This window comes from Anguilla anguilla, chromosome 6, assembly GCF_013347855.1.
Source record: "Anguilla anguilla isolate fAngAng1 chromosome 6, fAngAng1.pri, whole genome shotgun sequence".
NCBI classification, from domain to species: Eukaryota; Metazoa; Chordata; class Actinopteri; order Anguilliformes; family Anguillidae; genus Anguilla; species Anguilla anguilla.
In genome coordinates, this window is record NC_049206.1 from 23,669,857 (window position 1) to 23,697,794 (window position 27,938).

The following is a 27,938-nucleotide window of genomic DNA, read 5'->3' on the forward strand; positions in this document are numbered from 1 at the left end:
GAAGAGATGAGAACAACTGCAGGTCTGAAGGCTTTGCTGGCACTGAGAGATGCATGGCCATGCTGGTAAATAGTGTAACAAATGTTCACAGACAATCAGAGAGTGGTCTCTACGGACTGTTCTGCCAATATGTCAAACCGGGATAATAAAGTTCAAACCAGAATTTTGAACAGTGCCACAGCGTATAATTAGGAAGCAAAAACATTATATTTTAATTAAGACCTGTTTGACCTCATCAACGATGCGGTCGCAAACCACTGTTTGCAATAAATCTGCCATAACTGAATGGGGAATTTTCACATTTTTCAAGAAAACTAAACAGTTCCCTGCTACACTGTAAATAGTTCAAGATTACGCAGGATTACACATAAAACATCTCAGAATGCATTAGCTGTGTTGCAGACCCACCTTTATGACTAATTCAACGTTTTCACAATTTTCTACAACCAAAAAACATCTTAGAATGTTACTGGCTTTGTTGAAGACCCACCTTTATGACTAATTCTTAATGAAAAATAGTGTGCAGGTCAAAAATAACAAGCGGCTAAAATGCATCAACTTCCAACTGCTTTCACTGTCAAAGGCTGCAATGGCTTCCTGGAGGGTAAGCAATATGGAGCATTGAGTGAGCAATGCCACACTGGTTCAGCTATGCCTGTGCAAATAATGGTCCATTCCCTGGATTTCCCTCTCTTCCATGAAATTACAACAAATGTGGCGGGCAAATTTCTCTCACAGTATAATGTGTGGGAGTACTTGTCCCTACCTCAGCTCACATCCATGTGTCAGTTTAAAAAAAGAGCTATGGACATTTCTGCAGTAGGCCATTCTAGGGTAATTGCATCTGGTCTCACATACCTATAACTCCCAATGCATCTCAGCAATCTATTCTTCCTAAAAGACCATATCGTTAGCCTATATAATGAGAAAATAATTGTGAAAACACCATATATACATACCCATATATATCTATAGCAGGGGTATCAAATCCTAGAAGGACTTGTTCTTGAATAATCACAAAAACACCTGATCCTTACAGTCAACTGAATGCTGTCTTCAATCAAGATCTTTATTTGGAGAATCAGGATTGTTTGTGCTGAGGTGGGAGAACAGTCTGCACTTTGGCTAAGAATTGAGACTCGTGATCTAAAGTTCACATGCGAATCACAACCGCCCAGTATATCACAAGAGACTTAACAGCCCTCTGCAGCCACCTACAAGGTTTTCAGCCTTCGGTCTTTGACGACCAAGCTTTTGTGGGAGCTGTTGTAAAATGCTGAACATTTCCCCCAGACACGGGCATGGCTCGAAGCAGCCACCGCTGAGCATTCCATCTGTGCGGTGACTGACACCTTCTATTTAAACTTTCATGGCAGCCCGTATCCTCATCTCACCCGGCGCTTACATCCTGCCTCGCGTCTCGTCTGCTCGTTACGACCGTTCCCCAGAACTGTCGTGGCCTTTCCGCACAGCGAAACTGCGCCCCATTCATTATTCGAGGCACGGACTCTGATGATCGTATAAGAGTTGCGAGAGCACCGCGTAATAGTGACAGCTGTGATTGCGTCATATAGGCCTAGCTACTATACGAACAGTGTGAAATTCGCTTTGCCGAGATGCGATCGCGAGGACTGAGCAGAAAAGCAAAACATGCTTATTCATCGTGGCTGGCACGTGTCCCACTAAGTCAATGAGATCTGAGGTTTCCGTGTCAGCCAACTATCTATGAAGCAGCGTGTCAGTAAACAGATGAAGCCATTAGCTCCTGGACTCAACATAAGAAGAGCTCCCGGCTTTCAGATCTTTGTCCTGCCTGCGCTTGGGGGCTTGTTACATGCCCACACTGGCAGGAGATACAAATGAATCAGCTGTGAGGATGGAGCGAAGGCGCCAAATCCAGAATTTTATTCCTCTGTCCCACTCTCACACCACCCTCAACTCCTCCTCCTCCTCCTTCTACTTTTTCTTTTTGGCAGGTGGTACCTGGTTTTTGGTCAAAATATTTAGGTGAACTTTGATTGGAAAAGGGCAGATTCCCATTTGGTTGTAACACGTCTTGTTGCCTGTGATGTATGTGTCTTGTATTGTATTGCTGTATTTTACTTTTTAAATGTATTCTCTATTGAAATATGATTAAAATATCAAAACTAACAAACATACTCACAAGTTTTCCAGATTTACAGAAACCCATGTGAACTATGTAAAACTTCAAAGATGCGAGGGTTTGAAAGAGATTGAGAGTGAATAGTAACTGAAATATTTTTTGCGGGGAAGTTACACATAAAAAACACTACTTTTTAAACTTACATATCTTAAATCTTAGAATCTTTGAAAAAATACAAAATTAACACATTGAAATGCATTTTTCAAAGTATTGATATGGACTGTCAAAGCATTTGGGTATTCAAACACGTCAAATGCAAAAAAAATTTTTTTGTGTATTTTAAAAATAGCTAATTTTCTCACACTGTTATTTAAATTCCAAATACAGTACCATAACGGTCATAATTACATTCAAACATGCATAGTGACATCGATCTTCTGTAACACACACGGAAGACTGATTTGAGGGCTGACTCGACCTTCTGGCGAAAGGCAACCAAAGGCAGCATTACATTACAGGCATTTAGCAGACGCTCTTATCCAGAGCGACTTAGACAACTTTTTTCACATAGCATTTTACATTGTATCCATTTATACAGCTGGATATGTACTGAAGCAATTCAGGTTAAGTACCTTGATCAAGGGTACAACAGCAGTGTCCTACACCAGGAATCAAACCTATGACCTTTCGGTTACAAGCCCAGTTCCTAGCAGCAAACTGGACTCTTCAGTGGTGCAAATAAATAAACATTCATCAAATGAAGGGCGATGACATTTCACACAGTGTGTATGTGTGTGTGTGCATTAGTTGGGGGTGGGGGGATATTAATAATGTATCAAAATATTTTTTAATAGAAGACACAATAATCATACCAATTAATACTGATGACTGCATGCTACTATTTATCTTTTTTTTCCTACTTTGAAGCAACCGGATCATAAAATCTGCATTGATAACAGAGTTCTGTTTAATTAAATTCCACAAAGTTCTGTACAGCTCATCTGTTCTTCCCCAACATTGCATCAATTACACTAGAGAAGGAAAAGCACACAAGCGTGGTGCCTTGGAGGTGGCTGAACTACAGGAACAGTATATTTCTGGGTATACACACTGCACAACCAGTTCAGCAAAGAACAACAGTTGCCTTTAGTATGGTATCAGTCAATGCCTGCAGTCAAAATAGCAACACAGGCAGGGTGCTTTCCCGCATGGAGACAGACAAAATTAAACAAAGCATTAGAGTCACACATACGTTACAGGAGCCATGAACTCACAACCCTGCAAAAAAGGAGGGAAGTAAGGTAATATGGCCCCACATGTCTATGGGATTTAATATGGCGCGTCTGCTTGCAGTGGTGGCGGCACGCGTTTCAGGCAGGATTCGCTACAGATCTGCCTCGGGCCGAGGCGCCGAGCCGAGAGGCACGTCGGCACGCGCAGCCCGGCTACATCATCATCAGAGCCAACCTTTCGCGCAGACACCGCTGCCACCTCCCCGCCGCCCCACCTCCCCCGTTCAGCGAGACCCTCCCCGGCAGTCAATTTATCTTGTTAATGGTTAGCCTCGGCCGAGCCTCTGCCATTTGAAATCGGGAGGGGACGTGTTTGTCTGCAGTGCCTCTGAAACAGGTGAATGCTATCTGAGGCAGAGAGCTGGGCTCTGGGCCGTTGGCCAGATGAATAAATCCTAATCTGCTTGGACTCTGCCGTGCCTCTAACTAAGCACGTTTTGAGGGCAATTTACAGCAATGTATCCCAGTAAAAATGGGACCATAAATGATTGGGGGTCTAAGGTCAGGTTATTTTTTGTCATTTCCAAATGCTGGACATTTTACTTCTCTATTTTTAAGACCTAGCTAGCAAAAAATAAATAAAAAATGGGTAGAATCACATATTAACATTCCAAGCCAATTACTGATTATTAAGAATATAGCTGGAATGTCAATGGAACGTATAGATATGAAGACCTAAACAGTACACCTAAGTCTTGTGGAGTTTGGACATCAAGGCACTACACTCTTTACTGAAGGTAGTGCGGATTGCATGCACCTAATCAACCTTGTTAAGGCAATCTCTAAATAAGTGACAGATAATTGTAAATGGAAATATCTTGTCCAATTTACATAGCTCATCATTTTTAATACACTAAATTATAACACTGGGTATTCGGTGAAATGTACAACCGCCATACTGCATTTATGGTTTCAAATGCACATTTTTCTGTATAGAAACAGTAGACAATCCAAGTGAAAGTAGCAGATTGAAACGGATGAATCTATGTGCTCCCTCTTGATGACAAACTTGTTTTTCTATTTTTCCTCCTCAATTCGTTTTTTGCTAAATGTGTCTTGAGCCACCCACACGACAAGCACCATACCTGAAGGAAGAGCAATCCTCCAATGCAGTCACCTGTGAGCTAGTTACTGTTGCAGGAAATCACACACTAAAGCAGCAGATTATAGGCAGAGCTGAGGACATAACTGACTGTCTACGTAATCATGCATATGGAGCTGTTTTCTTTTGGCACAGTTTGTATTGGCAACACCAGTGTATGTGGGAAGAGTTATGCTAGTGTTCCCGGCATTGAGAGAAGATCAATGACAGCGTGCATATGCCGGGATGATCCAGTTCTTTTTTTTTTGTTTTTTTTTTTTGAATAGGTCAGACTTTTCTTGCCATGTTCCAGAAAATTCCATTGTGTAGTCTGACGTTTAAAGTGAAATAATATGGCTACAAGCAGCCACTACAAGCATGGCATGGTGAGTGAGAAGCACTCACCCAAGGTGAGTTTTGAACCCATTCGTAGTTTCACTCACCCAATGACTCCAAAGACAAATGTGTTACCAGTCAGCTAAAGGTGAAATCGCCCCTAGCTAACGGCAATGTTGTTTTGAACCAAAGGGTTGCATCGCCAGAGAGTATTGTGATGGAAGAATGCTACAAGGCCTTCGCTGTACTGCACCTCACTGTGCTTACTAGCACACTAGCCACGCTACGCCCGCTACAAAGGCATTGTTAAACACCTGCAACAGGAAGGAAATATTGCAAATACACCAATATCTATGGTATTCTTTTCAGAGTAAAAAAAACTATTAGTCAGCAGGAATAATAATCACCACAAGAAATAACGGAACAACCAGAAAACCAATTTATATTGCCTGCAAGTTAAATGGCTTATTAATAATTAAACTGAGTCAACATTTATTCCAAAGTGTTATATGTTAATGCACATTGCTACAGTTGATACATGAATACTTCAAGGCCATGGCTATGAATGCTTATATCTCCAAGGCTTTGACTAATCTGTAGTGGTTATTATTTGTCAGGCTATTACAAATGCCAATGGCACATGTTAATTCAGCTTATTCCATTCATTGCAAGTGCATAAATGATTGTGGCATATTTTCACAACTGGCATACCGTATAATAATAATGACAGCAGGACACACTCAGTTCAAACCAATGAAAAGTTATTTTTTGCACGGGTGCTAGAACTTCAAAAGATAAAACTATTTTTTTTTTAATGCATGGCTTGCACACCATGACTTAAATCAGTATTTTTTTTTATTACCACCTTGTAGATACACACTGTAGAAGGACATCCATGTGGAATTAAAAGCTACTGATCATTTATATTTCCATTGCTGCCTTATAATCATGACATAATATAATCCAACATACATACAGAGGTATGCATGTTGACACATCTACTGTAGGGAACCAACCAAAACATGAGATAATTCTGTACATCTAAATGATAAATTAGATTTATTTGCTGAAATGAACAGGTTGAAGAAATAAAACAGTAAATGTGGCATGTGCAAAGGTTTTGGCACCATGTCAGTCAGTACCTAAGTAACACGTGTTTGTATAAATCACAACTTCCAGACATTGCTTGTAGCCAACTGACAATCTTTCTATTTTGGCTTTAGGATCTTTTTTTCCCTACTCTTCCTCACACAGCCCATCTAGTTCAGAAATATTCTTAGGTTTTTAAGTAATATGCAAGTCTGGGGACTTGGGAGGCGATTCAAAAACCTTCGTCTTTTGTTCCTTTAAGAAGTTCATAGTTGATTTTGAAGTGTGTTTTGAATCATTGTCTTGTTTAAAATGTCCAACCTCCATTCAGCTTCTATCCCTTCGTTGACTCTGGGACATTAGCTTTGAGGATTTGTTGGTATTTAGTTGAATCCATTCTTCCTCCCAACTATACAGTGCTTCCTGTGCCACAGGCTGCCACACAACCCCAAAGCATAATAGATCCAAAAGTGTTCTGTTCTTTAAAAAAAAAAAAAAACTTATTTTCTTCCCCTGTTTTTCTCCAAATGTATCTTTGATTTTTGTGTCCAAAGATTTCAATTTTTGTTTCATCAGTCCACAGTGCTTTTTTTCCAAAGTCTCTGGCTTATGAGTGTTGTGTTGAACACTTCAGATGTTGACTTTTGTATTCAGATCACAGGAAAGGTTTCCAACTTTTCCATGCAGAACATTTCTGTGTAAGCCACACAGCACAGTGGACCGTGTCAGCTAAACTTTTGTGCAGGTATTTTGTAGTGGTATGTGGGTTTTTATTTGAATACCTGACCAGTCTATGAGATCTATCAGAGATTTTTTTTTTTTCAGTCGTTCAGATCATGCATGACTTTGATCCTTTTAACTTCCATTTCTTAATGTTTATGACAGCAGAAATTGCATTTCAAGCTGGAAACATTTAGACATCTTATAACCATCCCCTGCTTTGTAATGCCAATGGTGGTTGAGAGTAGCACAACAGCCTGTGAGAACAGAAGGTTCAGCTGCAGAACTGTCTTCACCAGGCTTAACGTAAGGCCTAAGTGGTCAATCAAGATTTGAGTTTTTTTTTTAAAGTATTAATGGATCAAGCAGAAGGGTGCCTAAGACTTTTGCTCATGCTACATTTATTTATTTATTTTTTAATTTTAAAAAAATTGCAAACCTGTTTATTCAAGCAGACAAATAATAATTGTGCTTTAAAGGTTGCAGGAATATGTCACATTCAAGTTTGTACCATGCAGAGGTTGAGTTAACCTCTTGTCATGAGATTCAACAAAACATGAAATTTGACCAGGGATGCCCAAACTTCATTTGCACTGCCCTAGTCCAATTCATTCTCCTCAGACATCATATTTGATTAATATACAAATATACAACTAAATATGCAGTCATGGTTTAAAACCATGCAAATAAACCCTGATCTCATGTGAAAATAAAGATCTTTGAGATAGGAGGACATTATAACAAGTCTGCCACAGAAATTATCACAAAAAGTATGATGATTTAGGCACACATTCAGCTTCTTGCACTATATTGCATTGGTTCCTCCATAATCTATAGTCCAACTCAGGCATGCTCAATGCAGTTTCTGGAGATCTACCATCCTGTAGGTTTTTACTCCAACTCTAACAAAGCACTCCTCATTCAACAGCTAGAGATCACATTCAGCTGTTAATTAGTAGAATCAGGTGTGCCTAATTAGAGTTGAAATGAAAACCTACAGGCGGTAGATCTCCAGCAATATAATCAGTTTGAAGACTCATTCAAGCTCTGACGGTGCAAGGCAGCATGAAAGAATTTATGAATTGTCTCAGAGTAAGTATGCTCATCAGTTTCCCCTGTCTACATACCTAACCCTATCCATTCTTGGCTGATCTGAACTCGACATCCTGGAGTCTAAACTACTTCGTTAAGTCATTACAAAAATACTCAAAAATGCTAAATTGCATAAATAATATGCAAATATAAACGTGTGTAATCATTTGCAGAAGTTGTTCAGTAAATCATTCTACAACCAGAGAAGACACATGTCATAAAACAAATCCGATATATAAAATGTAATTATCTAAATGAGGGAATGAGAATTACTTTCAAACAACTGACAGGTTAATCAGGCAAATCCACAGCACTAGTTAAAGTCATTCATTCATTTATGCATCAGCACTAGGAGGTGACAAGATGCTATAACAAATCAAGATTCCTCAGTGCAAATTGCTTGTAATGCAATTACACACATCCTTCACTGTATAAGACTTGACAAGCAACCACAGGCTAACAGCATAGCTGATTAATTGCTATTTAATTTCAAGAACAACAGTAAAGACGGCATCTGACCACATCCAGTCACACACTCAATCCATTTCTTGTTCCAATGTGCAAAGCCAAAAGGCGATTTTCCCATTGCAAGACACAAGAACAAAAGACTTGTCAATTTCCCCAACACGTTCTATCTGCCAGATTTTCTCAAAAGTAGTTTTTTCCACAGATGAAACGTGCCCATTAATTTGCCCATTGAAATATTTTCACGTTCAAAATGCATCAGTACATTTCAGCATTTTTCTGTTGATACTGAACTTTTCCATATACCACACACAGACTGTCAAAACAATGAAGAAAATGTGCTTTTCACAGATGTGGACTCCTAGCACTAATGATGTTTACAAGGTGTTTTCCACAATAATTTTCGATACTAATTTGTTTAACCTTCCAAAACGTTAATTTTGACATTTAGTAAATCATATATCTCCTTTCTACTGGCACATTTTTTCAACATGTATTGCCACTCAAAAGCGATGCTATCTTGGAAGAAAGTGTGTATTATTAAAATAAATGATGGTAAAAAATCTCCAAAGTAAAGTCAATGCTGGCCTGAGCATTGTGCACCAAAGCTCAGTGCTTCAGAAATAGGTGTAACAACATTTTTAAAAAAACTGCTTAAATCATACCTAGCACTCCAAGCCGGTAGTTCACTGTGATGACGATGACATTGCCATAGCTCGCCAAGATGCTTCCGTCAAACATATTCCCAGTGCCTTCCATATACGATCCACCATGGATAAACACCATGACCGGTTTCGGACTCCCACCTTCACGGATGTCTGGGGAAGGAAAAGAATTGATTAAAGAGGAAATTTATCCTGACCACACAAGATAGTTCAATTTGAACTGTCATCAATTTAAGCACAGAGGCTTATAATTAGTGGTTTGAAAGAAATGTGACTTTGCACGTTCAACCATTCGTTTCCTTAGCAACATGTCCCCTAAGTCATGTTCCTGGTGAGTAAAAATCCATGACTGAGATGAATTTATTCAATAATTACAGGTGTTCAAAATAGTGTCATGAAAAACTATTTTGCCCCCTTCCTTATTTTTCTCTATTACTGCATATTTGTCACACTGAACGGTTTCAGATCCATAGACAAAATGTAATATTAGACGAAGTGAAACGGAGTAAACACAAAGCACATTTTTAAAACCATTTCATTTATTTAATGAAAACTGTTAGCAAACAGCCATATCACCCATGTGATAAATTGCCCCCAGCCCTGTTGAATCTAAACCTCACTCATATTGAGCCTTACCATCAGTGAAGTAGTCACCCCAAAGTTTCTACAAACACACTATGCCATGATCAAAGGAAACTGCAGATGAGAAAAAAAGTTGTTGAAATACATCCATCTGGAAAGGGCTACAAAGCCATTTGCTAAAGCACTGGGACTCAATCCAACCACAGTGAGAGCCATTATCTCTGGAGAATTTTTCCAGGAGTGGCAGGTCTTCCAAAATTACTCCAATGGTGCAGCGACAACTCACCCAGGAAGTCGCAAGCTATGTTCTATGGATGGAAGAAAACCATAATAGATTGAATCCATTCCAGTGCTGACTGTGGCCAGTAGATTCATAGGATGATGCGTAGTTAGCGATTGCGAAGTCCAGGGTATGGAAGGATTCAGTTGGTTTGGGATCCGCGTTCAACACTATCTCGTGACCCTGCTGAAGCCGCATGTAATAGGTCTTCATCTGACTCCACTCTGTGCAAGCTTAGCTGTAGTTTGCAGAAGAAAGGGTGTAGTCTGTGAAAAAAGAACCGTGGATGTCTACAATCTTCTGGATAGGCAATGCGGTTCGCAGCATGAACGTGTTTGCGGTTGAAGAAGACTGGCCATTCCAAATCGGGGTGCCAGTTATAGATGCTCAGCCACATGGTGGGGACGCATTTTTAAAAAGAACACCTGCTGGGCAGGATACACAAATCAAATTAATTTCCATCTGCACATTCATTGAGGAAAAGTTAAAAAAAAAGATAAAGGCTTAAATTCTCTTTTGGGGTTAGGTTATGCACACCCCACTGAAAAACAAATGAGTTAAGTAACTTGCTGAGTTAAGCCTATTATTTACATTTAGATGTGTAATATGTATCATGACCTGTTTAGATGACTTATTACTTATTGCAAAAGCAGGCCAACATACTTCTCAGATAATATTTAGAATAAAGAGAACTTGTGAATCCTGAAGCGCAGTGTGTTCAAAAGCACTGGCATTCAGATTAAGCAAGGTAAGAGTTTCCCTTCTTTTTTGGCATTGTAAAATCTTTTTGTCCCATGTACAGGTATGTACATTGGCTTTCACATTTCAACTGCCAACTGCGAAGATATAGATATAAAGTTTCAGAGTACTGTAAGAATGAAAGTGATCAATGTTAGTTTTGCCTTTGACCATTTAAACCATGGTACCAGAAGGACATCACAGCATGAATATAAATTAGTCTCAACGAACCATGCATTAGTGCTGGAGGCATATTTCAGAGGGTTATTTTGAAAATTGCAGGATTGTGTCAGAAATTGAAAAACCAATAGTGCTACATTGAGTGCACATCTATAAAACGCACATCTTCATTATTATTGTGCCAGTTTGTACATGGCGTATGATAAAGTGCAGCATCAACAGCAGAATAATGCAATGTATTGATGTATTTTGAATGTGAAATTGTTTCGATTGGCAATGTGAGCTTTATCTGGAAAAAAACTGTTGAGAACTGTTTAGAAGATATAAGACATAGGCAGGTATAAGTTGAATCAACGTATAATGGCTTTCTTTCAGCCTTCCGATTAATGGAGCCACTTCTGAAATCCAGTTTAGTTGTTCAGACCTTCCATTTAAGTTATTTTCCTTGTTCTGCAGTCGAGGACCGGGGTCAGGGGGTTTGAGGGGTTGATCACCAACATGAAGTGCAGTAACTTTGTTACTTTAAAGACCATTCCAAAACATAGACTTGTATTGTTTTAAGAGGAGCTTGGGTTTCTTTCAGTATAGCTGGCTACACCACTAGTCAAGAGTACATCTATGGTGGGTCAAATCTGTCCCCATAGTCTGCTTGCTGAATAGTCCCACTTCTACAGTGTTTAAACATCCATATACGGTTGATAGAGAGTCTGACAAAAGACCACTGAAATGTGTTGTTCTCTCATCCAGTATAGCGGTTTTGTTTTGGCTTATATTTACTGAAAACGACAGAAAATTCATAAATCAATTTATTTAGGCTTAAAAGAGGCGATCAGTCCATCACTGGGTGCGTGATTGCAGAGAACTTGAAGGCAGAAGAAATTGAAAAGTTTGCTATCTCCTTTTATCACAGTGGAGCTGGGGAAAAATAGTAAATGTTGACCACTGGCTTGGAAGTTGATTTATCTCTATATGGTAATCATCTCTGTTGGCTGTTTGAGAGTGCTGGGCAGTACCTTCTCCACAGAATATATCCAAAGTGCTGAGCTGAGCTACAACTGTAATTTATTCTTAAATAGCAGGCAATGTGTCCTGCTAAGCAACAGCGACGCACCGCTCTACACAACACACCAAACAGCACATTTAACTGCAGCACACGGGGCTTTCCCATTTACTTAGTAACCTTTGTATTGTATCATCCTATCATCGAATCATCCAACTGAAATTAACTTCACTTGCTAATGAAGACATTGGCATTTGGCTCATCCTAAACCTGGACCCTGATGTGTCAACACACAAAAAAAGCAATTTGAGTTACAAGTTAAAAATACACAAATCTAAGAAGCCTGCATGCCTTATCAGATAAATAATAATGCATTCTGTCTGTGTTAATGCACTGGTTTTTGCTTTCATTTTTTTCACGGATGGGAGTGCAGAGCCCTAATCTTGAGGGTGGGAAGCAGTTTTACACCACTGCACAACTGATGTTGTCACAGTATTTCCACTGAAGTGAGTGCAGAGTTAGAGCAGAAGAACTGCTGTGCCCCAGCCCTAGACATCATTATCAATGTCAGACGAAGTCATCGGCTCCTCCCTCTGACCTGTAAGCCAGACACTGTTGTCAAGCGACAGGTCCCCAAGAGTGGCAGCTGCCATCCAGTCCGGTGTTCTGTCGCGACTTGTAACTCCATTTTCCTGCCAAGGCTGGCAAAAGAAAATTGACCCATACATTTTCTGGCATTCTGGCAATCAGAGTGTGGCATCCACTGAATGCAGATTCCCATTCCATCGATCATTCCATGGGTTTGATCTTTATGGGTTTCCAGAATCCAGATTCAGTTCCAGGCGCCTGCCATTTATTTGTCGAGTGGCAGGTAAAGTTAGAAAAGACTAAAAATGTTACTTGCCCTTGGGATCCTTGTGCAGTCTTACTGGTATGAATATATGGACATTACATTTCTAAGAACATACATCTGGAAACAAATAAATGAAAGCCAAAAAGGACAGTTTTCAAACATTCTGCGGTAGATGTCTAATCAAGGTCATCCGTCCCCACGCACTATTGAGAATTTGTCACTCATAATACTAGGAACTGAAAAAGAAATGGAGATTTGATTTGTACAATATGATGACCCCCAATACTTTTCAACATGACTAACCAAAAAACACATCACACGAAAAAGACTTTTCTTCTCAATACTGAAAAAAGGATTTTCTTTGAAAAAAGAAAATCAGAAGGAATAAAGTATTTTCACTTTGACAAAGGCCTGCTGCTCACTGACTTGCTTCCATAACCTGTTTCCAAAGAAATACTAGTGTTGTGATCCTCAAGCAATATGCAGAATGGATGACTAGTGAAGGTCCCGATATTCTTCCATAGACTCTGTGATAACTTCAGTTATTCACACTTAGTCTGTATTTTTTCCGATCTTGAATAATTTCAGTAAATTTCCTCTGGACGTGTGCATTCTGATTGACTGCACATCCAGTAAGTGGCCATTTCAGATATTCACACTTGGGGTGGGGAGTTTTATTTTAAAATATAATATAAAATGTAATGTATATGTTCAATTGAACATATACACCTCTAAGTCAAAAATCCATCAGATCAGGCTTTCTTTGCAATGGAAGTCCACCACAGGTGACAGAAAAAACATGGCGTCAAAATATAAAACTTTTCTACTTTTATCATCTGCTGTTATTCAAATGGATTATTTTTATATTAAGGATAACATCCAGCGTGACAGGATTAAATAACCCTCTTAGTTTTCATATTGAACCCAGGAACATGATAAGATGATGTTGCTTTGGAAACGTTCCATGTTTTGCGGCACCAGTCCAATGAGCACTGTAATGTGTGTTGTTAGCATTTATTTTTGCTCTATATTCTTTCGTGTTTCAGAATATAGAAAAAAAACAAAAGTCGGACCAAAAAGACATGCAAAAAGGTGTTTATAGTAGGCATTAGCCACTTTGAACCAGTTCTGTATATGTGGGATGCAACATGTAAAAAAAAAAAGTAAAGGAAAAAATAGAATTCAAGCAAAAACCTATAGGAAGATTACCACAAAGGGATATTATAGAACAACAGGAAACATTAACATACTCCTAAAACACCAAGCAAAAAAGACAAAACACATCCATCAAAAAATGAGGAAGAAGAAAAATCTTCACTTTTTTTAAAAAAAGACAAGAAATTTAAGAAAAACAAAGAAGAAAAAACGAGGGAAGTCCTTGTCATGCATATCGGTCTGGCGTCAAAAAAATACCTTCATCCTCAGCACCGTCATTATCACCTAAATCCTCATTCTGTTTCTTTGTAAGAGGACCTAGGATCAAGAATGGAGACAATGGAAGAAACAAAGCATTCAAGAACAATATAAGCCTGGAAAAAAGCAAAAGGAAAAAAGTAAAGAAAAGCTTCATTTTCTTTTATCATGGAAAAAAGTCTAACACATGTAATTACATAAGCTTCAATTAGGGGCCAGGTAGAAATAGGTTAGTGACCCAGGGAAGATGTTTTTTTTTTTTCTACCAAGAAAGAGAGAAAACACAAAACACATACTCCATTTAAAAAGAGCTTTCAAAAAGAGTAGAGTTTGAAGAATTTAAAATCATTTTCACATTCTTCGTGGAAGAGACAAAAATACATTTTGCGGAAGTTACTGTAAACTGCACATTGCTCAGCATCCCCACTTGTTAATAGTAATGCAGGCAAAGCACAGTTAGCAGTTTCAACAGTAGACATCCTTGACAGCTTTGACAACCTATCACATAATTATTTGTTAAGTCATACACATGCTTAGTTTAACCGTTGCTAATTGGGATTTTTGAGACTGAAAATGAATCCAAGAGAGAATGTGCTTTAACAGCAGACTGGATTTAGCAAAAAATGAAAATGGCAACATAAATAGCATGTGTTACTGGTTTATGCACAAGGAGAGATTAATTGCCGATTAACTGTCGTTAATTTACCAACTATCGAAACAGGAAGGAAGTCAAAGGTCATGGTAGAGTACATATAGCAAAATACAGCATAGAGTATTCCTGATTCCACAGGCAGGAAGACATGAAATCAAAGAAAATTCACACAAGAGCTGAATTTTCGCGCATGGGTATTAAAACACATTCCAGATTATCAAATGATGAAAGACCAGGGGAACATTATGGAACATTATACTCAGTTGGGGAATATGGATGACATGCCACAGTTTTTTTACATCCACAGTATAGCCATGCAACAAAAAGAGACAACAATCACATTTATCCAAACTTTTTTACAATGCATGCAGTAAACAAAGAGTTCACTTTAATAATTATTTTAATGTGATAATTTTTTACCCCCACATTGCTGAAACTTGATGTTATGACAACATGTTCATGTGTGGTAAAAACGAAATACAAAATTGTGGGATCATGTTTAGGGTTAGTTTTAATATTATGATATAAAATTAACTGCTTCTTCCAAATAATGAAGACCTATTCAGTCTTTCAACTGCATGAATGAGCCCTGTCCTTCTAAACACTGCTTGTGGATTCAAGCAAAATATTACCTCAGGGGTAAAATTAAAACGTTAATTTAATTTTCAAACGTTTAATTACCTACTCAGGGCCTGAGTGGGAAACGTAACACAAACAATTTTTTAAGTTAATATGTTTCAATCAGCTGGATCATCTATATTTCCCCACCAGTTTTTTTTTCTTCTTCAGCAAAGGCAATTCAAGCTCTGATAAGCCTTGCATTTGTTGCATCCAGCATTATCTTTATGAAGCTAATGAATAAAATCATTTCTATTGTTCAGTTGCAAATTAGGAACAGTGATGAAAATAAATTAGAATCAGGAGACGAAAGGTACAACGCACTGAAAAGCCAGGGGAAGGATAAAACTGTCCGTAAACTATGGTAACTATGGCAGTGATGGTAACTTTTCCACTTTGCCTTGATTTCTAGGTGCCGTAGCTTTAAGAGCGGAGACAGATGGCCTTGGTGGCACACACACACATATTGTTCTAATGTTCAGGAAACCTGGATCCACTCCATCTTTAGCTTTGCACAGCTGTTCCCAGGTACATTACTGCTTTGTGCCCATCAATCTGAGGGGGAGACTGATCAAATCTGTCTTCTGTCAACATTGTACTTCATCGTTAAACCGGGACAACTGAAGGCACATGGACAGCTTTTTTGATTTCCACATAGCCGCAGGGACACTGGCTGTAAAGTTAGGATTTTCTGCCCATTTACATTATGCATTTGCTTAGTGGGCACCTTTATCTTAACCAATTTTGCGCATACTATAAAAAATTAAAAAATAGGTGCTGCTCACTGTATGTTTAAGGAATTTCCAAATGTCTAATCACCATACTAATTACCTTTATCTATGGCTGAAGAGGACTAAATTCATGCATAATATTTACTGTAAAGGTATCGCTCCACTGGTCCACTTCAAGAGGCACTAAACACTTAAATGAACTTTAAACCCTGAAGATGGAGGCAATCAATAGTCAGCCGGAAGGCTGATTTCCAGACTGTTAATTCATTAGCTATTTCAGGCTCGAGTCACAAGCAACTTGGCCTGGAAAATGCTGTTCTGTATCAGAATATATATATGAAACGAAGTCTATTAAATCAATGTTTCTCAGCATCACTCTTGTAAGTATGGTTCACAGTACATAGATTTATTTTTGTCTGAAAATCCCACGAGCCCAATTTTGTTCAGGATAACAACTTGAGATAGATTCTCAAATAAATTATTCCAGGCCAAATGGTACCTGGGAGAGACAATTATGCATAAAAAATGGATGTGTTATGTACAGCGCACTGCCTACAACATGATCTAAGTGGGCTCCTCATTGAGTCATTCCTGTTCTCATACGGAGACCACGCAAACGCAATGCAAATGTTTTCAGTTTTACCCTGGTAACAAAAAAATAAAATAAGATGCAAGATGTTTTAGGTGTTTTATTTTTTTTCCTCCATCCAAACCCCAGACTGCATACTGCATATATGGAGTAACTATTAGGCTAAAAGAATGCAACTGACCATGAACTGGAGGTATGCAGCATTTCACCATTCAGACTCTTAATACTCGGGCCCAAACTCTTAATAATTTATCAGTCAGCGAAATCATGCTCAACCTACCCCTGTTTTACCCCCTGGTTTATAGTGCTTATATAGTCCTTATAGTGTGTTGATTCAAGCTCCTGCCAGTATACTTAATAATTTAGAGACTAAATAATTCAACAAAATCTTACAACAGATCCTACCAACACCATGTAGGGTTGTAGTTAGTTACAATTTATTAAAGGTATTGGAATAGCATATGCAAGTTCCTGCAGAAGATATTTCTTTTAAAGCTTGGGTGATAGGCCAAGTGATGATACAAGGGCATTTTAACAAATGTCCATTGAAGGTAAGTCCTGTTTCAAAAATAGAATCCAGCTACAGCTGAAACTTAAGCAAATAAACGTGTCAAGGGAATGGATTTTTTATTAGAGTCGTATGGAGAGAGTGTTACAATGGTCAGTTAGTCCTTTCCTTTCATTTTAAGTATAAAACAGTGATGTACAGTACGTTCACATTAGCCAGTTAGCTGGCTAGCTTGCAAACGACGACAGTTTTGCTTAGTATGGTTGTATGTCAGCAAGTTACAGCTAGCAACCAAAAAGAATATAAAGAATACATCTGACCGAAGTGACCTCAAATACCATAAAGAATATTAGCTACGAGAATACCATTAGCTTGTACGTTCAGCAAAAGAAACTGAGGTGCACTTGACTCAAAGAAAAGTACTGCTCATGAGACATACAGCACAATATCTAATATAAATGTATATATATATATATATATACCAACAATGCACCAAAAATATGGAGAAAATAACAAATTGAGCTTCCAGAATTGCATCCCTATAAAAGATTTCTGGATTCAAAACAAGCTTTTTTTCCCACTTGGTATCTTGTCATTACAGTATGTATATTTGAGTCATACTTTGCAATAAGCAGACCTGTGTGATTAACTTGTAGCACCATATCAGTACTGCATAATATAAATTAGATTAGGGTTGTGATTTGGGTTAGTGAATCACCATGTAACTACATCACAGCCAATTATAAACTCTACATTAATAATTACCAAGATCTAATTACAGTGTATACAAGAAACAACAGTAATGGAACCAAGTCCAATTAATGTGATGTGGCACTTGTTGGAACAGACACAAATATTCACTCCCAACCTACTCGAGCCTGAATATTTACTGATGAAAAGCTTATTTAAAATCTATGGATCCCTGTAATGACTTTATCAGCACTGAACTTGCATGTGGGTCTGTAGTTTTGAATGTGGGGAATAACGGGTTTTCAGCATCTTGTGTCATCAGCATGCTTTTCTCAGGACCTCTACACACACCTGCTTCACCTGACTCTTGACTCGAGCTAAAAGCTTCTGCAACCATCCTTACGATCCTCCGCGCTCGTGCGCCACTTATTCCACCGCCCGAGAGTAGCAGAACTCATCTAACCACACAGACCGACATTCAAACACGAAACCCAGCAAAATTAGACTACCGGAGAAGATTGGACCCATTTTCAAAACAATCTGCAACACATTTCTACAAATCTCACGGGATTTTTTATATTTTTTTCTATTCTGTCCGAACACAACAAGGATTTTCTACCTAAGAAACACACTGAAAGGAGACAGCTCGTGTGCATTGTGCCCACTGCCACTGAAGTGCAACATTATCCCCTACGGCAGGTTGACATCTCTCTTCGAAATATCATCATTAATGGGCATCTAGAATCGGTACAGACACAAAGTGTGGCAAGCCTGACATTTTTTCAAAATCAGATTTGGGTCTATTTCTCAGATTATCAGATCAGACATTGACATTTCAAGGTGTCACACACATTGGTTTGCTGATTACTTTCCCGATCTCTCAAATCAAGAAACATCTCTGTTTCCCATATCCTCCATGCATATGCTTGCGAAAGTAGAATTTAACACTTCATAAATATTAGATTCCCTTTCAAATCGTCGCCATTCTCTGTTTCTGACAGAAAGGTCTAGAAAGCCTCCGATAAAAAGGGACCTAACACCGCACCTGAACACCAAGGCTGAATGCCACAGAAAGGAAGGTAATTTTCTTAGAACTTCCCTCAAGGAGAGCAAGGGGGAAAATGAGAACCAAAATGTCAAGGTGGCTCCTGACTGTGAACAGCCTCGATGCTCATTAGTTTGAGGTGACAGGATTTACGATGGGTAACATCGGCAGAGATTTCATTAGCAAGTGGCAGAATGATGGCGGGCGACAAGGCGAAATGAAAATGCTTGTAATGAGTGCTCAGCCTGTCAGCCAGGTCACACCCCCGAATTTGAAGTAGGGTACAAATAATTAAATAAACACAGAAAGTACATTGTTTTACTGACTGCCTTGTGTGTACATCTAATACGTTGATGTTCTCAAAGAAATCTTGAAAAAATAGATTAGAAGAACAGACAAATAATAATCTACTTGAAATAATTGCTGATTTGACTAGCATTCACATGCTGAGAGCACAACATGAATGCATTTGTCTTTGAAGTGAGATAAAGCTTTTATCAAAATGGTACACACATTCTGATAAATGAAAAAATCCAATAAATCCTTTTTTTAAATGAAAAAGTAAAAACAATTAATTGAATTTTATTTCATAAATCTTTATTTTTGAGAACTGCTTGTTTATCAAACTTACTTCATTCGAGAGATACAAGGAAAAGGAAATATAAGGTTAATTTGGTAAAAACTCATATCTGTGTTCAATCACTCAATCCCTCCTTGATTTCTTTATTGATAAAAACGACAAATAAGTAAAACAACTTGTAAATCCCTTTACAATCTCTTTACAATCACTTTCTTTGAAAAAATACATTTTATAAAGCTCATTGAAAAGCTAAACTCCTTTTCGAAGACTGTATTACATCAAATTAAAAGAACAAAGAAGCCATTACAAAAGGGACAGGTATTAAGTGTGAAGCAAGATAAGTCGTTAAAAAAGCTATAAGAGGATCTCCATCAAAGGTATCTATTATTATGACAGGATGGCTGTATTAAACACTCAGGGGTAGATCCACTAAGAAACAGGAGTGAGTGAAGGTCTTGCTCTGCTAATTGTGCAATGGTAGGGAATGCTATCCATGCCATATTATGGACTAATTTACTGAAGTATTGATGTAAATTGACTTGCCATACAACCTTAACCGAATAGTTAGCAAGCACAATTCATGAGTAGGCTACAATAATACAGGTCACCTTTTTAGTAGGATAACTTGGTGACAAATTAAAGGAAAACCCTACATGAAGTGTTTTAGTAAGGTGTTGGGCCACCACAAGCTGCCAGAACAGCTTCAATGTGCCTTGGCATAGATTCTACCAGTCTCTGGAACTCTACTGGAGGGATGGAACACCTTCATTCCAAAAGATATTCCCTGATGTGGTATTTTTATAATGGTGGTGGAGAGCGCTAAGACAACGGTTGAGATCTGATGACTGCAAAGGCCATTGCATATGATTCACATCATTTTCATACTCATCAAACCATTCAGTGACCCCTCGTTCCCTGTGGATGGAGGCATTGTCATCCCAGAAGAGACCACTTCCATCAGGATAGAAATGTTTCATCACAGGAAAATGGGATTGCTTAGAATAACTGAATTGATTTGCAGTGACCCTTCCCTCTAAGGGGACAAGTGGACCCAAATGCCCCCCACAGCATAGCAGAGCGACCAAACTGTAGGGGTCAAGTATTCAGGCCTTTACCATTCTCTTGGTCTACACCACACATGTACTCGCCCACTTGTCGAGAATATGGTGAAGGATTGACCATATCACTTTTTTCCACATCTCTGTAGAACAGTCCCTTTGGTTTCGCACCACTGAACTCTCAAATGTGCATTTTTCTTTGTAATGAGGGGTTTATGCACTGTAACCCCACAACAATATCCCTCTGCGTAGTTGTCGACGGACTGTTCTTGCTGACACAGTCTGATCACGTCCTGTATTCACATTCTCAGTCACCTGAAGGAGAGTTGCTCTTCTGTTTCTCCTTACATATCGCACTATGCATGAGCATCACAGTCATCAAACCACAATTTCTGAACCTAATTACTGATGTCTTTCCCATCGATCTAAATGCAGATGTCCGCCTGACATCTGTGGCCCAATAATGATGCTCTTTCAAAGTAATCTTTTCCTCTTGCCATCTTGATCCAAATTCAAGGTCAACTGGGCCTGCTCAGCATTTTTATACATGCCACAGAGCATTGCTTAATTATATCATGCAGTACACCTGTATGGAAGCATCTGCATTTGTTATGTGTCTGCACTCATTTATTCAGGATTTTCCTTTAATTTGTCATCCGTTTGGATATATAGTGAGCTTCATAATGTTTGGGACAAAGACATATCTATGGCTCTGTACTGCACAATTTACATTTTTGATTTCTGTTATTGGTGCTTGACAACATGTGGACCGGAGTTGTCCCAATGAAAGTCAAGGAAGCCATTGTGAGGCTGAGAAAAAAAAGAGAAAAAAAAACAATCACAGAGATGGGTCAAGCCTTAGGCTTACCAAAATCAACTGTTTGGAACACCATTAACAAGAAAGAGAGCAGTGGATAGCTCAGTAATTACAAAAAGCCTGGTAGGCCAAGGAAGACCCGTACAGGTGATGAGCAAAGAATGATCAACATAATATACAACAACCCCTAAACATCTTTCCTACAGATCAGAAACATTCTTCAGGAGGCAGGCATGTATGTGTCAGTGACTACTGTCAGCAGAAGACTTCAAAAACAGGACTGTGGCTGCACTGCAAGATACAAACCACTACTTAACCGCAAAAACAGGATGGCCAGGTTACAGTTGGCTAAGAATTACCTAAAAGAGCCTGCAGGGTTCTGGAAAAAGGTCTTGATGAGACCAGGATTTACTTGTATCGGAGTGATGGCAAGAGAAAAATATGGAGGCCGAAAGGAAATCCCCCCCCCCCCCCCGCCAAGCGATTGCATAATATTCTCGATTCCAAAGCAATTGCTTGCTTGAGGAAGAATCTATTTTTAGAATGTGTCATGGAAAATGCATGTGCACATAACAAATCAATACCCATGTTTTTCCATCATAATAAAGCCTTAATGCTAGGCCTATTGTGTCTATAAACACAAAGTCACAGTCTCAGATATGATACAAATAAATGTACTCCTAACTCACAAATTTTGCACGCCCACAAAACCAATAAAAAACGACTTTGCTGAATACTCAATTCTGATTGGCTGGCACATTATTTTTCCATTCACGTGGGACTATGATGTAGCACCAGCAAAAGTTCACTCACTGTTCTAAATTGATACACATCGGTCTGACTCACTTACAAATATCAAGCTAAATGTCGCTTTATTAATCGTATAAGTAGTAAAAATCAAATTAAAAACCTACTTCAATGTAAGCAAGAGCTACTCCTGATTGATACTTCATCTGCTTGTTAGCTAGTGATTTTACATTTTGTTTCAAGCTTGAAGCATACTTAGCTATTTGTTTATGTGAGAGAATATTGGGAAAATGCCAAACTAGCATTTTTACTTGATAACATTGCAGTCAATCTTATGTCGTAGCCAACCAGATGGCATTTCAATGTCTGTATGTAAGCTTCACTTGCCTCCAACTCACCCCCATCCCCACACCCCCCCCCCCCCCTTCTCCTCCCTCCTCTCAGCATTTCCTCCATGCCCATATTATCACATTTTTCAAGATATTACTGACTAAAATGGAGAGTTTCACACCCGTTTAAGAAAAAATATGCATATTTTCTGAATCCAGCGGTTCCAACAGTCAATGTTAAATGTTCAGCACTGAATGCTAAACACAAGTGATAATGTGTGCTTGAACCCCTCACTTTACCTTCATATAAAATGAAGTTTACACTATTTAATTTAATAATTATCATTGAAAATGATAATCATCAGTTAAATCCAAGAATTTGTTGATCAGTAAGTCTACAGTAACCAGGTGGAATCAACCAGCAAGTCAAAATAACTCTATATCAGGTAGACAAAATCTCATAAAAAACACGCTTTCAACGTACAAAAATGCCAAGTTACTCACACATACAAGACATACACCGTCTATAACTCATTCATTCAGACTGGCAAAATCCAGGCCTGCCATTAAAAGTATTGATATCAAAATGACGCCCAATATTTCCTCAATTCTTTCAAGTCACTTGGCCCTGTGTTTTGTAATCTTACCATTTTACAATGTCATGCTAACTTTGTGTCAGATCAAAGTGTCAAATATTTCGAATTGCCTCATGGAACACATTGAAATTCATGTAGATAACTGCTGGTGTCTGGAGCTAGAACCGGAAAACTTGATAGTGGAGAATAGGAGCAGACGCATATGTCCCAGCAGGCTTTGCATATGAGAAAATAATAACAGTGTAAGAGAAATTGCGTAGTTGAAACAATATGTTTTTAGCAGAATGGGCACGTAGGTGAAGGTTGATATGATCACAGACTATAGTGCGAAGTAAATGAAGTGACCATGAGCGAGCTTAGTTTCTTTATCGAACAGTATATGTAACAGTCTGTACAAAGCATGAGTCGTTAAAGTGGAGGGTTAAGTAACATGTGAAATCTATTGCACTGATGTGCTTTTCTCATGTTCAGTGCTAGTAGTTATGAGTGAGTCATGATTTTAAATGTAATGTTTTAATGGGGAGTTGCAGAACGTACATACGTAGTAATTGTTTGTATGTGGCTAGATAGAGAACAGAGCGAGGTAACAGGAATGTAGAACCGTGGCGTTTGCTGATAAGAAGGTTTTGTACGGTAGCCAAGTGAAAACATATAGTTAGTAGAAATGTCACAGTGGTGAGCTGGTGTAACTTTTTAATAAAAGGAATACATTTGCCGTCATGAAATGCATATGGGTGGCCGTGAGTGAGTTTCGGTAAAGCAAATATAAGCGTAAGAAAACATTAGTGTAAAAGAGGAAATTATATGCTGAGGGTGAGGCGGGATTCAATCCTTCAACCGGAGGTTTACCAGTCTGTGACTTTGTTAATGCAGAACCATGACATAGCTATGCAATGCGTGAAATATCATTAGCAAACCTGTCCGTGGTTTTAAAAAAGAACACAGGCCAGTAAGCACAGAAGAGCTCCCGTTGAATCCATTAGGCTTTGCAATATTGTAGCCGGTTAATAACTGAACGTGCAGACGGTACGTCATAATGCAGTGTATATGTTCGGTGAACGGCGGGTAGATATGGAGCAAAAGCAATAATTGAGAAGTAGTAGACAATTATTAGTGGGGGTAAAAGCAGATTAAAGAAACATGTTCCTAGCTGGGCTTGAACCTAGGACCCCATGTTCCCAAGCCTGTAACCTCGCCCACTAGGCCACAGGCAGACGAGCTGTTTAAACTGGAAATGTTTCAGAGTAAAAAGGTATGGGTATTTTGCGTGTGTATGAGAGTTTTTGATTGGGTCGTGTAGGTGAAGATTTGGCTGGTGTCGGTAAAATGTCCAATGGGGAGACATGTTGTTAGTGGGATAGGCGGCAGGAAAAATAAGAATGAGAAGAAGAAGAAGGAGAAAACACAAAATCCCCTTAGTTTGGGGCTTTATTGTGTGGACATGTGAAGTTGTTTATGAAATATGTCTGTTGAAATGGGGTTAGAATGTACAGAATTTAATGTTTTTAAGGGCTGAGTGTCTGTGGCTGTTGTGGTTATTTCTGCGGGGAACCCTGAAAAGTGCCAAACTCTCTGTGCTGTATAGGTATGGGGCATGCCCCCGCCAAGGCGTAACTTATAACAATAATTTAATTAGAGACAATCAGAATAATTAATTGACAATCATACATTCTTTATTGAATGTAGGCTCCCTACTTATAATTTAAAAAAACAGAAGACATTAAATGAGAGGCAAATTTGCAATTCCCAGAAAAGAGAGAGACTGATACGCCATACCTTGACCAAGTATTACCATCTTCTAGTTTCAGCACAACAGAAAACAAGCAAAAAAACAATCACACAACCAAGGACCAACCACCACCAAAATAAAAACAGGAAAACCCTTCTTCTCCAAGGCTTAAAAACCAACTGATGTGAAGGCTGTAAATTCCAAAGGGCCAGCCTCAACAACCATGTCATAGACATTAGAACTTTCAGCTGATAATTTAAATCGAAAATTTGTGGTTTAGCATTCATACTGCATAGGAAAAAGGAAACCATGACTGCTATCGCATTCTGGGTGCTGACACCCCATAAATAGTTTTATGTTCTGTGGTTAAACTCTGCAGGAGGTTGTACCCAAATATTGTATTCGTAGATTAGGGTATCAGCGTGACTTTTAATTACACCAAGAATGTTTCCTTAGGTGTTTTTTTGGTGTGTGGGGGGGAGGAGGTGAGTTGGGAGGGGAGAAAATAAGCTGCATTCTTAGAAACAATATTATATTATATGAACATTGAACAAGTTTTCCCTATCCAATTACATTGTTTCTCTTTCCAAGATCATAATCTAAACCCCATATATCCAAGAATACGTTAACAAAAAGAATCAAGTTCCAACACATACGTAGCTGTACGTAGCCTTTGTGAGATAAAAGAGTAAGCACATATCTGACAGGTAATCGATTCATCCATTACTCCTACCATCCCTAAAATATATATATATATATATATATATATATATATATATATATATAGATGGCAAGTTCCCTATTCTTTGATATCTGTACAGGGTACAACCAGCTAAAAACACAGCTTAAACCAGCGTTTCCCAACCTTTTTCCTTCCGCAGCACACTTTCCAAATTTACAGAATCTCATGGCACACCACTCTCAACAGAAAAAAACCAGGGGTGACGTACTGACATTGATGTGACGTGCCAACAGTAGGCCTAAATGTTCTTTTGGGGTTTTAATTAAGCAATATGCATTTTAATGACATTTATTTTGGCTTTTGTGAATTGGATTTATTCATTTAAGTTTTTTTTTTTTTTTTAATTCATTTGAACATTAAAAAATTTTTAAAGGATTTTTCACAAGGCACACCTGACCTTGCCTGACGGCACAACAGAGTGCTGCGGCACACCGGCTGGGAAACGCTGGCTTAAACCATCTTGACCAGGGCCTTGTTTCATGAAGCAGGATTACTGAGTTAGCTGGATAACTGCACTGAATAGAAACTGGAACGCTCCCAAATCTGGAACATAAACTGAAGTAAAAAGTGCTGTGACAGATTTTACTCAACAGTTATCCAGGTATTTCAGTAATCCTTCGTTGCGCAATACCCCCCTAGTTTAAACCGGTCTAAACTGGAGTTTCCAGCAGGGTAGTTAAGCAAGGCTGATTCAATAATATTAATTGGAAACATGCCTGTCATTTTACAAAGGATGTTTTATTTTCCACAAAAATAATGGCGCAGGAATAATAATGACTACAAGTATTGCCATTGAGCCACAAACAAGATTTTTTGAATGACCAGCAAATTGACTGCTCCAGTATTTCTCTGAACAACTTATTTATCTTGTTTCCAAGAATTGGAACATTTCAAATTAGTGATTTTATTAAAGTAACATGGGTGTTGATGTAATCAAAATATTTGTCTCTGTATGATGAAATAGCCTACTTAAATTATAGCAGAAAACAAATTCCAAGGGGCAGGTTCAATGTCATCTTTGTTGACAGGCTACCCTAGTACGGTTGTAATGATGAATAATTCACAGAAGATCCACTCTGTTGCGCATTAAAAATGTTGAGTTAATCTTCCTCTTGCAACTATGAAAGCTGCCATGGTCACTGACAAGTTTACACATTGAGCTGCTTGTGTACAGGCCAAGCTGTCGGCAGGTTTCAGGTGGTCTTAAATAAAAAAAATCCATCCTTATTGCCATTGATAATTTATGATCATCTTTGTGAATCAAACATATCCTGCTCTACATAATTTTTGTGACACGGAAATAGAAGAAGAGTACAGAATGTACTTATGCACGCTCTAGACAGCACAATGTGTTGCTATGTACCTGGTAGTGCAGTTGCCTGAGCTTTCCACCTACTGTGAGTGCTTTGTGAACAGTGACAACATTTAAGAATGAATTTGCGATATACGCAATTTCATCTGGTGTGGAGTGAGCTACTGCTATTCATCTATATTAAGCAAAGTAGCATTTCATATTAGCTATTGTAGTTGAATTTTAGCGGTACTGTAAACAACTGTGGTTATTTTATGCTTTGTATTACTCTGTGAGTTCATTGCAGTTTTTTAGAGGGTAGTTGTAGTTTTGTGCATCTTTCACATAATTTGGTGTGTATTGTTTTGCTAATTAGCTGGGCTTGTTTCCATAGCAGCAATGACACTCCATCGAGGGTGATTGATTTTAAAGCAAGTGACTCAACAATTTCAGCTTTTATCTGGAGGGGGGATAAGCTGTGAATGTGCCTAAAAACTTTACAATGGCCAAATGAGTATGGCAGACTGGCCTTTCCAAATTTTAAGTAGCATTATCTCACTTTCCAATTACAGTTTAGGAAATTTGATGGAACCTGAATCCGTAAGTGCCTTGGAGAAAACTGCTATACCCCTAACGATTACAAGATGTTCCATTTACAAGTCATAAAATGATCACACACACATCGAACATATGGAAATGGGCGGCGGTGTAGTACAATGGGTAAGAAACTAGTCTTGTGAAGGTTGCAGGTTCGATCCTTGGTTAGGACACTGCCGTTGTACTCTTGAGCAAGGGACTCAACCTGCATTGCTTCAGCATATACTCTATCCAGCTGTATAAGTGGATGCAATGCAAATGCTATGTAAAATTTGGGTAAGTCGCTCTGGATAAAAGCGTCTGATAAATGCAGTAATGAAATTCATAGAGAATTATATATATATATATATATATATATATATATATAACTCAATTACTGCTTTCAGCCTATCGTGGAATAACACTCCGACTGATGAGGCATCAGCCCTTTTGGCAAAGTCATTGATATTCCAGGAGCATACATGCTCTTTCATACTTTCCAAAAACATAAAGGATTCCTTTTCTCACCCAAACTTGTCATTTTTTTTCAGTTCCATTCCACTATTAGTGTGGCAGGTGTGTCTTTACAAAAAGAATTGCTTACAGATCCAATGGCAGGATGGTTTACAAAAGATGAAGGACTGATATCTTATGTGATCGATATAAGGAATATAACATTGGAGTACTCAGCATAGCTACTATATGGGATAAGGAACGAAATGGTCTTAAAAAATACCTTTTTCTCTTCAA

The 27,938-nt window shown here is 38.5% G+C and overlaps 1 protein-coding gene across 9 annotated transcripts in view; it reads right to left on the minus strand.

The window, feature by feature from the left end:
• The window catches only part of LOC118230533 (neuroligin-1-like), a 220,075-nt gene that overhangs the window by 111,217 nt on the left and 80,920 nt on the right, over nt 1–27,938 (minus strand). For 6 of the 9 annotated variants that reach the window (XM_035423634.1, XM_035423637.1, XM_035423633.1 and 3 more), the window contains 2 exons: nt 13,891–13,950; nt 8,845–8,997 (listed from right to left, as the gene is read on the minus strand). In XM_035423634.1, coding sequence (XP_035279525.1) covers nt 8,845–8,997; nt 13,891–13,950 — 213 coding nt within the window. The remainder of the gene's footprint in view (nt 1–8,844; nt 8,998–13,890; nt 13,951–27,938) is intronic. The other 3 variants (XM_035423636.1, XM_035423639.1, XM_035423638.1) reach the window with 1 other exon arrangement.